The sequence below is a fragment of the Bos indicus x Bos taurus genome, chromosome 21 (genome assembly GCF_003369695.1).
Source record: "Bos indicus x Bos taurus breed Angus x Brahman F1 hybrid chromosome 21, Bos_hybrid_MaternalHap_v2.0, whole genome shotgun sequence".
Taxonomy (NCBI): domain Eukaryota; kingdom Metazoa; phylum Chordata; class Mammalia; order Artiodactyla; family Bovidae; genus Bos; species Bos indicus x Bos taurus.
In genome coordinates, this window is record NC_040096.1 from 67,453,437 (window position 1) to 67,467,132 (window position 13,696).

The 13,696-nt window shown below is 59.3% G+C and overlaps 1 protein-coding gene across 1 annotated transcript; it reads left to right on the top strand.

The window, feature by feature from the left end:
- Positions 1-1,818: 1,818 nt before the first annotated feature.
- AMN (amnion associated transmembrane protein) lies at positions 1,819-12,453 on the top strand. The gene is made up of 12 exons (XM_027521698.1): positions 1,819-1,904; positions 2,620-2,738; positions 2,839-2,883; positions 10,187-10,274; positions 10,370-10,587; positions 10,720-10,857; positions 11,040-11,148; positions 11,269-11,351; positions 11,531-11,708; positions 11,804-11,990; positions 12,075-12,168; positions 12,240-12,453. Exons 1-12 carry the CDS (start codon positions 1,862-1,864, stop codon positions 12,324-12,326), a joined length of 1,389 nt encoding a protein of 462 aa, XP_027377499.1. The 5' UTR covers positions 1,819-1,861; the 3' UTR covers positions 12,327-12,453.
- Positions 12,454-13,696: the final 1,243 nt, after the last annotated feature.

Sequence of the window (13,696 nt, forward strand, 5' to 3'; positions counted from 1 at the left end):
CACCCTGCTTATTTAACTTATATGCAGAGTACATCATGAGAAATGCTGGACTGGCAGAAGCACAAGCTGGAATCAAGATTTCCGGGAGAAATATCTATAACCTCAGATATGCAGATGACATCACCTTTATGGCAGAAAGTGAAGAGGAACTCAAAAGCCTCTTGATGAAAATGAAAGAGGAGAGTGAAAAAGTTGGCTTAAAGCTCAACATTCAGAAAACTAAGATCATGGCATCTGGTCCCATCACTTCGTGGCAAATAAATGGGGAAACACTGGAAGCAGTGAGAGACTTTATTTTTCTGGGCTCCAAGATCATTGCAGATGGTGACTGCAGCCATGAAATTAAAAGACGCTTGCTCCTTGGAAAGAAAGTTATGACCAACCTAGTCAGCTTATTAAAAAGCAGAGACCTTAACTTTGCCAACAAAGGCCCATCTAGTCAAAGCTATGGTTTTTCCAATAGTCATGTATGGATGTGAGAGTTGGGCCATAAAGAAAGCTGCTGCTAAGCTGCTAAGTCACTTCAGTTCAGTTCAGTCGCTCAGTCGTGTCCGACTCTTTGCAACCCCATGAATCACAGCACGCCAGGCCTCCCTGTCCATCACCAACTCCCGGAGTTCACCCAGACTCACGTCCATCGAGTCAGTGATGCCATCCAGCCATCTCATCCTCTGTCGTCCCCTTCTCCTCCTGCCCCCAATCCCTCCCAGCATCAGACTCTTTTCCAATGAGTCAACTCTTCGCATGAGGTGGCCAAAGTACTGGAGTTTCAGCTTCAGCATCATTCCTTCCAAAGAAATCCCAGGGCTCATCTCCTTCAGAATGGACTGGTTGGATCTCCTTGCAGTCCAAGGGACTCTCAAGAGTCTTCTCCAACACCATAGTTCAAAAGCATCAATTCTTCGGCGTTCAGCCTTCTTCACAGTCCAACTCTCACATCCATACATGACTACTGGAAAAACCATAGCCTTGACTAGACGAACCTTTGTTGGCAAAGTAATGTCTCTGTGTCCAACTCTGTGCGACCCCATAGACAGCAGCCCACCAGGCACCCTCGTCCCTGGGATTCTCCAGGCAAGAACACTGGAGTGGGTTGCCATTTCCTTATCCAAAAGAAACCTGAGCGCCAAAGAATTGATGCTTTTGAACACTGGTGTTGAAGAAGACTCTTGAGAGTCCCTTAGACTGCAAGGAGATCAAACCAGTCCATCCTAAAGAAAACAGTCCTGAATATTCATTGGAAGGACTGATGTTGAAGCTGAAACTCCAATACTCTGGCCACCTGATGCCAAGAACTGACTCATCCGAAAAGACCCTGATGCTGGGAAAGATTGAGGGCAGGAGGAGAAGAGGACAACAGAGGATGAGATAGTTGGATGGCATCACCAACTCAATGGACATGAGTTTGAGTAAATTCTAGGAGTTGGTGATGGACAGGGAGGCCTGTACCTTCCCACCATCCTCCACACACCAGACACCAGGTGCCACCCGTCTGCCACCATCCACAGTCCACCAGCCTAGGAGGCAGGAGGGCCTGCCTGGACCCGGCCCCTGGACAAGCCAACACACGGCCCCAAAATGCAGGCAGCTGAGTGCAGTCCGAGCTGCATCTGGGGCAGAGAGGCGCCCCGCCCGCAACGCACCGTTTCCTTGGGAAGTGGTGCCCTCAAGCTTCCTTTATGAGCGCCCAAGGTCTTCAGGTCCTGGAGCTGGGTATGTGGGAGGGGCCAAGGAGTCGCTGCGGGCGGGTCGGAGGTGAATGTGTAACCCTCCCGGCCGCCCCCACCCCCCCCGACCCCGCCCGGTCACGTGGGCCCCGCAGGGCAAAGTCTCAGGGTCCCAGACGCCGAAGTCCGGCGGGATGGGCGCACCGGGCCTGGTGCTGCTGTGGCTGCAGCTGTGCGGTAAGGGAATTTGGGGGTGCGCCGGAGGCCCGAGGCACCCGGAGACCCATGTCCCCGGGGGGCGCGCCGCGGGAGCGCGAGGGGCTGCGAAACCCGGCCAGCCGTCGGGCTCCTCCTGGCGCAGCGCCCGCGGGGCCGAGCGGGAGGCTCCCCGGAGCCCCCGGGCCAGACCGACGGCCGGCCGCGCCCGCCCTCCGCCCCTACCCCGCCCGAAGCTGGTCCCCCACCCCGCCCCCGCCCCCAACCCCCGGGCCCAGGGCGCCTCTGACCACCGCGTGGCGCCTAGGCGGGGGCGTGTGCTCGGGGCGGCCCCCTACGCCCGGGAGCTGTGAGAACTGCAGCCCTTCCCGGTTCCCCTCTCTGAGCCCTGGGCAGATCCGGTCTGCCGGCCGCCCCCCGCCCGGTCCCCCAGTTTCTTCCCCTGGGCCGAGGCCTCCCTGCCCCGATGGCCTCAGTCCTGTGGTTGCCGCCGTTCTGGCAGGGCGAACTGGGGGCCTGCGAGGAGGTGATCTTGGGGCGGGGAGACCCTGAGGAAGGCACGTTTGAACGGGCTCTGCAAATTCAGAAGAAGTTGGGGAGCCTCGGGGCCAGGCTGCCACAGGGTCTGGTCCCACGCCTGGACCCTCTAGCTCCAGGTCTCTCTGGGCGAGGTCATCCTTCCTGGGCACTGGGGGCTCTGGGCAGGAACGCCAGTGCTCAGCCGTCCTCTCCCCAGCCCTGACGCCGGCCGCCTACAAAGTCTGGGTCCCCAACACCAACTTTGACGATGCCACCAACTGGAGCCAGAACCGGCCCCCGTGTGCGGGCGCTGCTGTGGAGTTCCCCGCGGACAAGGTGCCTGACCCCACTCCTGGGGCCGTGGGGGGTCCCGGCGTGGTCCAGGCCCATGGAGCCCAGTGAGGGGGGCACTTGCTGACGTCCTTTCTGCCTGCAGACGCTGTCAGTCCTGGTACGAGAAGGTCACAGCATCTCAGACATGGTGAGCAGGGCTGGGAATGGCCCCCAAGTCAGAAGGGGGCCCACAGGTCCCGCCCTGGTCAACTCGAGGCCTCTTCCTGACTGGCCTCCACCTGGGGGGCAGACCCTTCAATCCACTGGCCCTTAGCCTGTGGAGGGGTTTCTGGAAGGGTGGGGAGCCACAGGGGAGGGGACCCCGGTCGTACAGTCGCAGCCCAGGCTGTGCCCAGCTTCGGAGCAGGTGGGGGCGCCTCCTGTCCCTCCTGCCCCTGCCTCTGGGTCCTGTCGCCCAGGAGTCCGTCCTCTCTAGGTCTGCCCCAGGGAAGTCCCCTCCCTGCCCCACCAAAGCCTTTCCCTGTCCTGTGCCTCGGAACTCCATCAGGGGGCCTTTTTCTCAAACCGCTTCACAGTGAGTTCCAGGGCGGGGTCCTCACCCAGAGGCCACTGGACTTTGTCGGTGAGGGGGGGCTGCTGGTGGCCTAGGAGGCCTGGGCACCACTCACTCGGCTGCCCAGATGCAGGGTCTGGGTACCCCTTATTTCCACCTGGAGGCAGCTCAGTTAATTGATGGTTTTCGAAAGCGGCATCAATTCTGGGAGTCTGGCCCCACAGGGGACAGGGCAGGGGGCGTTAGAGACCCCAGCCCTCACCTGCAGCCTGGGAAGGGGCCTCGGGCGGGATGTGCCAGTTCCTGTAGATCCCGGGTCCAGACGCCCTTCCCACGCGTCCAACCCAAAGACTCAGGTGTGGAGGGGGCAGTGAGGGGGACGAGGAAGTGGCAGAGCCAGGGGGGAACCGTGGCTACACTCAGGAGCCCCCACAGCCCTGGCGACCGTGGCAACCAGACAGGGGCCTGGAGAGGACAGGGGGCGCCTGGAACTGGCAGGAACCCGCGTATAGAGGAGTCAGTTGAAGATGGGGGTGCTGGGACCTGGGGGTCCCTTCTGGCCGTCTTAGTTGCCTGGACGATCTCCTTGGGGAGTTCTGTTCAGTTCAGTTCAGTCCAGTCACTCAGTCGTGTCCAACTCTTTGCGACCCCATGAATCGCAACACGCCAGGCCTCCCTGTCCATCACCAACTCCTGGAGTTCACTCAAACCCATGTACATCAAGTCGTGATGCCATCCAGCCATCTCATCCTCTGTCGTCCTCTTCTCTTCCTGCCCTCAATCTTTCCCAGCATCAGGGTCTTTTCACATGAGTCAGCTCTTCGCATCAGGTGGCCAAAGTATTGGAGTTTCAGCTTCAGCATCAGTCCTTCCAATGAATATTCAGGACTGATTTTCTTTAGGATGGACTGGTTTGATCTTGCAGTCCAAGGGACTCTCAAGAGTCTTCTTCAACACCAGAGTTCAAAAGCATCAATTCTTCGGCGCTCAGCTTTCTTTATAGTCCAGCTCTCGCATCCATACATGACCACTGGAAAAACCATAGCCTTGACTAGATGGACCTTTGTTGGCAAGGTAATGTCTCTGTCCCTTCTGGCCCTTAGTTGCCTGGATGATCTCCTTGGGGCGTGCTTGGGGATCTCAAAAGAGACAACAGTCATGCATTCATTCATTCTTCACTCCCTCTCTCTGCTCTGTCCCCGCCCTGGCCCAGCCAGCCCTCCTCTTTGTCCCGCATGTCTGTACCCCTTGCATGGTCCCTTGGGGTGCCCCCCTCACTTCCCCTGCTTATGCTCTGCCCAGAGAGGTCAGCTCCCAGAGGTCCTGGGTGGAGACAGCCCAGGGGCACAGAGACGGGGGGCCGAAAGGACCCAGTGCTGTCTGAGGGCCTTCCTCCAGCCCTACCCGTGGGGCCCCAGTGTGGTCCAGCTGCTGAGATGTCGCCTGTAACGAGGCACAGCAACTCAGTGATTTAATTTGCATTTCTCTTGGTTTGGAACGTGGGCTTCCCAGGTGGCTCCGATGGTAAAGAATCTGCCTGCAATCCAAGAGACCTGGGTTCAATCCCTGGGTCAGGATGATCCACTGGAGGAGGAAATGGCAACCCACTCCAGTATTCTTGCCTGGAGAATCCCATGGACAGAGGAGCCTGGCGGGCTACAGTCCATGGGGTCTCAAAGAGTCAGACACGACTTAGCAACTAACACTTTCACTTTTCACTTTGGTTTGGAACTTCTCTCCCTGGGATTTTTCTCTTTCTGAACACCTCCCCTCCCATTTCTGGGCAGATTGCCTAGGAATCTATTATTTTCTACCCATTAATTGTTGAGTTACTCCAAATGTCTTCTCACTATGGATTCTGCCTGTGTTTCCCTTTGCTGATAAGAAACCCCTGTTATTAATCTATCAGATGCAAGATCGGTTGCTTTAAACCTGTGTTTTCAGTGTTTTGTTTAAGCGTCTCTTCGCCTTTTCTCGGTCACAACCATAATCAGCCATATATTATGTCTCTCGGGTCATGGTTTTCCCATCAGGGGCACATGTCTGAGTCAGACGCTAACTAGGAAACCAGCTGTATTCTTCTCCTTGGATTAAGCCCAGTTTCTCATGTCCTCCTCCAGCCACCAGCCTTGCCCCTTGCTTTTCGGCACTGGGGTCACTGCTCGCCAGCTGCCCAAGGTGTGGTGGGGGTTCTCCTCGAGCTTTGCCTGTAGTTCCTTTGATCTTTCTGCCTGTTCTCCTGCCAGCACCACAGTGTCCCCACTCAGGCTCTGTGAGTTGTCTTAAAATCCACTGGGTCAATTTCCCCCGCCTCTCCCCCACTCTGAGAGGCCAACCCTCAGAGGACCCAGGTGGAAACCGGCCCCCCTGCGCCACCTTCACCCTTCTGTTTCAAGGTTGACTAGTTCTTTGTGGATCTGACTGTTGGAGAGAAATCATAGCGTAGGTTTATCAGGTAACACCAGTTCAGTTCAGTTCAGTTCAGTCGCTCAGTCGTCTCCGACTCTTTGCAACCCCATGAATCACAGCACGCCAGGCCTCCCTGTCCATCACCAACTCCCGGAGTTCACTCAAACTCACGTCCATCGAGTCAGTGATGCCATCCAGCCATCTCATCCTCTGTCGTCCCCTTCTCCTCCTGCCTCCAATCCCTCCCAGCATCAGACTCTTTTCCAATGAGTCCACTCTTCACATGAGGTGGCCAAAGTACTGGAGTTTCAGCTTCAGCATCATTCCTTCCAAAGAACACCCAGGACTGATCTCCTTTAGAATGGACTGATTGGATCTCCTTGCAGTCCAAGGGGCTCTCAAGAGTCTTCTCCAACACCACAGTTCAAAAGCATCAATTCTTCGGTGCTCAGCTTTCTTCACAGTCCAACTCTCACATTCATACATGACCACAGGAAAAACCATAGCCTTGACTAGACGGACCTTTGTTGGCAAAGTAATGTCTCTGCTGTTGAATATGCTGTCTAGGTTGGACATAACTTTCCTTCCAAGGAGTAAGCGTCTTTTAATTTCATGTCTGCAATCACCATCTGCAGTGATTTTGGCCACCCAAACCCTGGAATTTGATTGGGAATGAATGACAACTTTATATATGCAAGTCATCCACTTGAGAGCATGGATTTTCTCTTCAAATATTTCAGGTCGATGGCTATAAAACTCTTTACTAGAGTCTTAAAATGGTGCATGTAGAGGTTTTGTGTAGTAGTGGCTAATTTATAAATCCTTTATATAATTTGGTTCCTGTTGTGAATGGTGCCCTATTTTTAAGAATGATATCGTCTATGTGGTTATCTTTGTAAACAATGACCATTGTTGCTCTTCCTTTCCAGTCCAGACTCCTTTTATTTCCTTTTCTTTCCTTATATCGCTGTCCAGGATCTCTACCCCTATGTTAAACAAAAGTGACGAAAATAGGCCTTCTTGTCTTGTTCCAGCACAAAAGAGAAGACATGTCGAGGTTCTCCGCTGTGTGATGTTTGCTGTAGTATTTTGTAGATAACTTTATTTAATTGTGGAACTTCTGATCTATTTCTAGTTTGCTGGCAGCTTTTTGAAAAATCATAGATGGGTTGCTGAACTTCCCAGTTTTTTTCCCTGCATTGACTGAGATGTAACTCCCCTCCCCCGGTAGCCTGTTAATGGGGTTTTCTGAGGCGGAACCGTCCTTGTGAGCCGGACGCCTTCCTGGCACCTTCCTTCGGGTACAGGTTGAAGTGCGCCTCTTCCAGACACTTGCCTTCCCTGTCACACTGATTTTGGTGGCACAAGACTCTCCACTGCCATCTGCTGGGACACCGTTGCACACGCTGCAGAGAACTTGGGATGGGGGCCTTTCTTATCCCTTCCTTCCTGCGTTCTTGGGACGTGATACATTATTGGATCCAATCAGCTAATAGTTTATTTAGAATCTTCACATTTCTGTTTGTAAGTCAGCTGGGCCTGTAAGTTTTCTCCTTTTGTCGTTCATTTCGTTTTGGTTTATTTATTGTTGGTTGCAGTGGGTCTTTGCTCCTGAGGGGACTTTCTCTTGTTGCGGGGGGCTGCTCCTCTTTCTGGGGCATGGCTTCTTGTCGCAGTGGCTTCTCTTGCGGAGCGCAGGCTCCAGGGTGCACAGGCTTCAGTAGTTGCAGTGCATGGGCTTAGTGGCTCCGTGGCATGTGGAATCTCCCCCAACCAGGAATCGAACCTGTGTCCCCTGCATTGGCAGGTGGATTCTTACCCACTGTACCACCAGGAAGTGCCTTTATTTGGTTTTGGAATGAAGGTTACAGTGGCCTCATGAAATGGACTGGTGATTTTTCACTCTTTTTCTGTTTTCCAGAACAACTTTGGGAAGAAGAAATTAAATTTTCCTTGAAGGTTTAGCAGAGCTCACCTGTAAAACCCTTGGTTGGACTGGGAATTTGGGGAATAGGAGGTCTTTGACTGACATTTAAAATTCTTTAATGCTTACTTGTCAGTTCAAATTCCCTATTGCCTCTTGCATCAATTTTTATATTTTAAACTTTCCTAGAAATTGGTATATTTCATCTAGGTTTTTGGCAGTCTTACTGATTTCTTAACCTTTTCAGTATCTGTATTTTCCCTTGAACAAGTGAGGTCTTTACTGTATGTCCATGACCTTTTGGTCTCTCCCTCCCCCATCACATTTTAGTCCTTGATTTAAACATTTATTAAGAGACAGCAATAAGTATTTTTGTTATTTCATCACGAAAGTATGTCACAAAAGTATTTCATCACGCTGCTTCCCATATCTCTTCTTAGCTTCTGTCCTTACTTCCTCCGAGCATGTTTTCAGCGTAGGTTTGTCTGCGGCAATCCTTCTGAAGTGTTTGTCTGCGGCAATCCTTCTAAAGTCTTTCAGGCTTTCAGATCAGATCAGTTCAGTCGCTCAGTCATGTCTGACTCTTCGCGACCCCAGGAATCGCAGCACGCCAGGCCTCCCTGTCCATCACCAACTCCCGGAGTTCACTCAGACTCACGTCCATCGAGTCGGTGATGCCATCCAGCCATCTCATCCTCTGGCGTCCCCTTCTCCTCCTGCCCCCAATCCCTCCCAGCATCAGAGTCTCTTCCAATGAGTCAACTCTTCGCATGAGGTGGCCAAAGTACTGGAGTTTCAGCTTTAGCATCATTCCTTCCAAAGAAATCCCAGGGCTGATCTTCAGAATGGACTGGTTGGATCTCCTTGCAGTCCAAGGGACTCTCAAGAGTCTTCTCCAACACCACAGTTCAAAAGCATCAATTCTTCGGTGCTCAGCTCAGCCTTCTTCACAGTCCAACTCTCACATCCATACATGACCACTGGAAAAACCATAGCCTTGACTAGACTATTACTTTGTTGGCAAAATAATGTCTCTGCTTTTGAATATGCTATCTAGGTTGGACATAAGTTTCCTTCCAAGGAGTAAGCGTCTTTTAATTTCATGGCTGCAGTCACCATCTGAAGTGATTTTGGAGCCCAAAAAAATAAAGTCTGACAGTGTGGATCACAATAAACTGTGGGAAATTCTTTCAGGCTTAGAGATTGTTTTATTATCCTTTAATATATGACACACTATTCTGGAGGGCAGAGCCATGTCCAGGGCAGTGTCTGCTCTACGGACTTGGGACGTCTTCAGGCAGCCTGTTCCGCTGTCTGCGTGCATCGTTGCTGAGAAACCCAATCCCTGAATGTTTTTCCTTCCTGGGTGATTTCTTTCCCTCTGCCGCTTTTACAGCGTCCTCTTTGTCTTTGATATTCATAAACAGAGCGTTCTGTGATTTTCCTTATTTGGCATTCAATGAGACCTTTCCTTTTTAAAGTATTTTTTCTTTTTTACATACATGGTTGGTGGTGCTGTGTGGGATGTTAGTTCCTTGACCAGGGACTGTACCGGAGCCCCTACACTGGGAGCAGGTTTAACCACTGGCCTGCCAGGGAAGTCCCCAGTGAGAGCTTGCAGGCGGTTTCCCAGCTTTCCTCGGATGCGGAGAATTCCTCTTCCCGGTTTCTTCAGACGCACCCTGCCGTCGTATCCGAACGCTGGCGCTGGTGTCGAGCTCCCACCTCTCCTGGTTTCTCTCTCTCGGCCCTTTCCTACTGTCTTCCAACTATGGCATTCATCGTGTATTATTCACACTCCCCCTCTTTGGCTCGGTTGAAAACCAAGTTCTTGTTGGAGCCTCACACTGCGGACACCCACCGCCCCTCCCGATGCGCCTGCGCCCCTCGGTCCCCAGGGCTCGGCCCTGGCACCTGCAGGGGTGGGGGGCGGGGGGTCTGCCTGGCTGGCACGGGACTGCACCCCCAGCCGCGGACGAGGCTGGCCCGTGACCTTCACTCTGCCCGGTGTCAGCCTGCCGGTCAGGCCCAGTGCCTGGGGGGCTGAAGAGCAGACCCTGCGGAGCAGGCTGGAGCCTCTCCCCAGAGGTGTTAAGCGTCGGGGACCCCCACACCGAGCAGCCCCCCGGTCCCGCCCTCACTTCCGCCCCGACCCCACGGTGGGGTGGGGTCCCCCGCTCCCGGCCTTCGCGCGGCCTCTGACACCGAGGCCTGGGCGTCTGTGAAGGAGCTGCCCGCGCCCGAAGGGGGCGCGCGGCCCCGCGGCCCCACCACCCCAGTTCCCTCCTCCCCAGCCGCCCCGCTGCCCTTCCTCACGGTGAGGGCTGCTCCAGGGGCGCCGGCGGCTTGGCTTCGTGGAGCCGACGGGCCCTTGAATTGTAGTTTCTCAGGGGGCCGGCCGCCCTGACGGGAGCCACGCTGCCGCAAACTCCCCGCTCCCTCGGCCCGGCGGACCCTCAGCCCGGGCGAAGTGCCCCCCGGCCCCGACCTCAGCGGCCCAGTCGGCGGCCTAGACTCTCCCGCCCACGGGGACGGGGCTCGGGGCTGGGCGCACAGCCGGACCCTCCGGCGCCCACGCGCCGCCTCAACCCGTGCCTCCTGCAGCTCCTGCCGCTGGACGGGGAATTCGTCCTGGCCTCGGGAGCTGGATTCGGCGCCGCGGACGCCGGCTCGCGCCCGGACTGCGGCCCAGGTGAGGGGGGCGCGGGGCCAGCGGGGCGCGGCCGCGGGAAGGGCCGGCCTGGAGGGCGCGTTCCCGGCGCAGCTCAGGGTCGCGCGCCCGCCCAGGAGCCCGCGCGCGCTTCCTCGACCCCGACCGCTTCCTGTGGCTCGATCCGCGCCTGTGGCGCCCCGGGGACGCGGGGCGCGGCCTCTTCTCCGTGGACGCCGAGCGCGTGCCCTGCCGCCACGACGACGTCGTCTTCCCGGCCGACGCCTCCTTCCGCGTGGGCCTGGGCCCGGGCGCCGGCACCGTGCGCGTCCGCAGCGTCCAGGCGCTGGGCCAGGTGGGCCGGGCGCGCGCGGGGCGGGCGGGGGTCTCCCAGGAGCGCCTCCCACCCTGCTAGCCTGGTGGGTTCCGGGCGCTCAGGCGCGGTCTCTGCTCCGGCCGGCTCCCGGGCTCACCCGGCCACCTGCAGACGTTCGCGCGCGACGAGGACCTGACGGCTTTCCTGGCGTCCCGCGCGGGCCGCCTGCGCTTCCACGGGCCGGGCGCTCTAAGCGTGGACCCCGAGGCCTGCGCGGACCCGTCGGGCTGCGTCTGCGGCAACGCCGAGGTGAGGGCGGCCCGCCGCGGGGCGGCCGGAGTGGCGCGCGGCCGGGCCCGGCGCTGGGCGGGAGGTCGGGGCTCTGCCGCCGCGCCCCGCCGTCTCCCGCTCGCTCTCTCCCAGGGCGCGCGGCGCTCTCTCCCGGTCTGGCCCTCGCTCTCTCCACGCTGACCCCCGCTCCCCGTTTGCAGGCGCAGCCGTGGATCTGCGCCGCACTGCTCCAACCCCTGGGTGGCGGCTGCCCCCAGGCCGCCTGCCTGGAGCCCCTCCGGCCCGAAGGGCAGTGCTGCGACCTCTGCGGTGAGCGCCCCGCCGCGCCCCTCAGAGCTGGGGCGGCGCGGCCACCCTGGCTCGCCCCAGCCTGCTTCCCTGCTGGGCTCGGACCTACGGGGCTGACCCTTCCTTCCCTTCCTGCTGCAGGAGCTGTCGTGTCGCTGACCCACGGCCCTGCCTTTGACCTGCAGCAGTACCGGGCGCGGCTGCTGCACGCCTTCCTGGCTCTGGTACTGAGGCCGCGCCCCCAGCCCAGCCCCCACCCTTCTGCCGCCGGGGTCTGGGAGCACCCCCTCCGCCGCCTCCCTGATGCATCCGCTTTCCGCCTGCAAAGCTCTTGTCCCTGCCCCCTTTGTCCCCACAGGTCCGAGGGACGGAGTCCCCGGACCAACTCTGTTTCCCTCTCCAGCCCCAGTACCAGGGGCTGCAAGTGGCCGTGTCCAAGGTCCCGCGCCCGCCCGGGCTCCGCGAAGCCTCAGACGCGAAGGCGGACACGGAGATCCAGGTGGTGCTGGTAGAGGCCGGGCCCGAGACCGGCGGCGCGGGGCGCCTGGCCCGGGCCCTCCTGGCGGACATCGCGGAGCACGGTAACCGCGGCGCCCCTTTCCCAGTCCCCCCCCCCCCCCGCCCCGCCCCGGTCCCGCCCCGTCCCGGGATTCTGAGCCGGCGCCCTGCGTTGCAGGCGAGGCCCTCGGAATCCTCTCGGCGACCGCTCGAGAGTCGGGCGCGCCCGTCTGGGGTGGCTCGGCGGCGGGGTTGAACGCGCCGGCGCGCGCGGGGCTGGCGGGCGGCTTGGCGGCCGCGGGGCTGCTGGTGCTAACGGCGCTGCTGGCGGGGGCGCTGCTGCTGCGCCGCGAGGGGAGGCTCAGGTACGCGGGGCGCGGGGGCTCGGGGACGCGGGGCGGGGGTTCGGGGCTCGAGTGTGTCGGGCTCACACGTGTCTTCGCCTCCAGGTGGAGGAGGCGCGACGAGGCGGCCCCCGCTCGGGCCGGGGCGCCGCTGGGCTTCCACAACCCGGTGTTCTACGCGGCGGACTCCGCGGAGGCGGTGAGGGGCGCCCGGGGTCGGGGCTGCGGGACCTCCCTGCGGCCGGGCTCCCTGACTCTGCGCTCCCGCAGCTCCCGGCCCCGAAGTCGGACCAAAGGAGCTCCAGCCGCAGCTACTTCCTTAATCCGCTGTTCGGCGAAGCGGAGGCCGAGGCCTGAGCGGCCACGTGACCGGCCCGTCGCACCGCGACCCCAGCCCCATCCAGCGGGCCCCGCGGGATCCCCCACTCTCTGCTGGCCTAGGATGGGGGTGTCCTGGCCAAATAAAGCGATTTCTTGCACCTGCTGTCAGCGTGGACTCCCCGCGCCTGTCCCGCGCCCGTCTGGCCCTGCCTGGTCGGAGCTGGGAGGGCCAGGTCAAATGGTGAGGGGTGGTCCTCAGAGCCCGTGCCCGCTGACGCCTAGCCACCCAGGGCAGTCCTGGGTGCTGCCTGTCGGCTGGGGCGGCCCAAGGTTCCGGCCTGAGAAGGTGTTCCCAGAACTAGGACGGGCCTGCTGTGTCCCGGAGGAGCCCAGGAAGAAGCCCTTACTGGGGGCGTGTGGGGGGGGGGAGTCGGGAGCGGAACCGAAGAGGGTGGCAGAGCCGGCTCCCAGCTGCTCAGGCCCAGGTTGCGTGGGCTGTGCTGGGGCCAGACAGTTTGGCCTGGACTTCCAACGGGCTGGGCACTGGCCTGCCCAGCAGGCTGGCCCAGCAGCACAGTGGGTCTGTCCCCTCTGCGGGCGGGGGCAGAGCTGCCCGCTCACCGTGGTCACAGGCGTTGGTGCGCTGGTGTGTGTCCTGCTGGGTGGGGGCTCTTTGGTGTCGGAGGCCAGGCCTGGCCCGTGCCCCGCTCCTGCGGGCGGCTGTGAGGTCCGCGGTGGGTGAGAGCTGAGCCACTCTGACTTGGTAGGTAATGACAGACCGGCGTGGGATGGATGGTGGGGTGTGGGTGTGTGTGTGTGTGTGTGTGTACGGATGCGTGCCAGCTTGAACTGTCAGGGAGACACCTGTGTGACCAACATTGGGCACACCTGCCCGCCCCCCCCCCCCCACCCCGAGGGTGACCACCCGTGACCTTCTGACGGTGAATTCGCTTTAAAGCTCCCGTGGCTCTGTGCTCTGCGGCCAGTACCTTTTGAAGCTCGCCCACATTGTGGGCGGTGGTTACTTACAATAGCTAGTATTTCATTTAAAGACGGCTCACACTTGAGCACCTGTGTTTCAGGCCGATAACAGGTGCTCCTGTGGGGCAGATGTCCGGGTGGGTGGGGCGGGGTGGGGGCAATGCGCCGTGCCCTCTGACCCGGCTGCCCACCGCCTGCTGCTGTGGCCTGCACTCGCGTCTGGTTTTCCAGGTGCTGGACGTCGCCTCGGGGGCGTCTGCCTGTGCCTTGTGTGGGGACAGGGGGAGGCAGCTCGTGGTGCCTCTGCCCCAGCGGGGGCGGTGGCGGGCCCGCTGGCCGAGCTGACTGGCAGAGCTGCAGGGGGCCCGGGACGCCGCTCCCCAGGGACAGCGCACCAGCTCTCTGTGTCCTGTCCATCCTCAGCG

Bases quoted from the DNA above. Each gene is read 5' to 3' on its own strand.
- AMN (XM_027521698.1), top strand. From the start codon at position 1,862: ATGGGCGCACCGGGCCTGGTGCTGCTGTGGCTGCAGCTGTGCG. The intron at 2,739-2,838 runs GTGCCTGACCCC...TTCTGCCTGCAG, and splicing joins TGGAGTTCCCCGCGGACAAG to ACGCTGTCAGTCCTGGTACG. The intron at 11,991-12,074 runs GTACGCGGGGCG...CTTCGCCTCCAG, and splicing joins CGCCGCGAGGGGAGGCTCAG to GTGGAGGAGGCGCGACGAGG.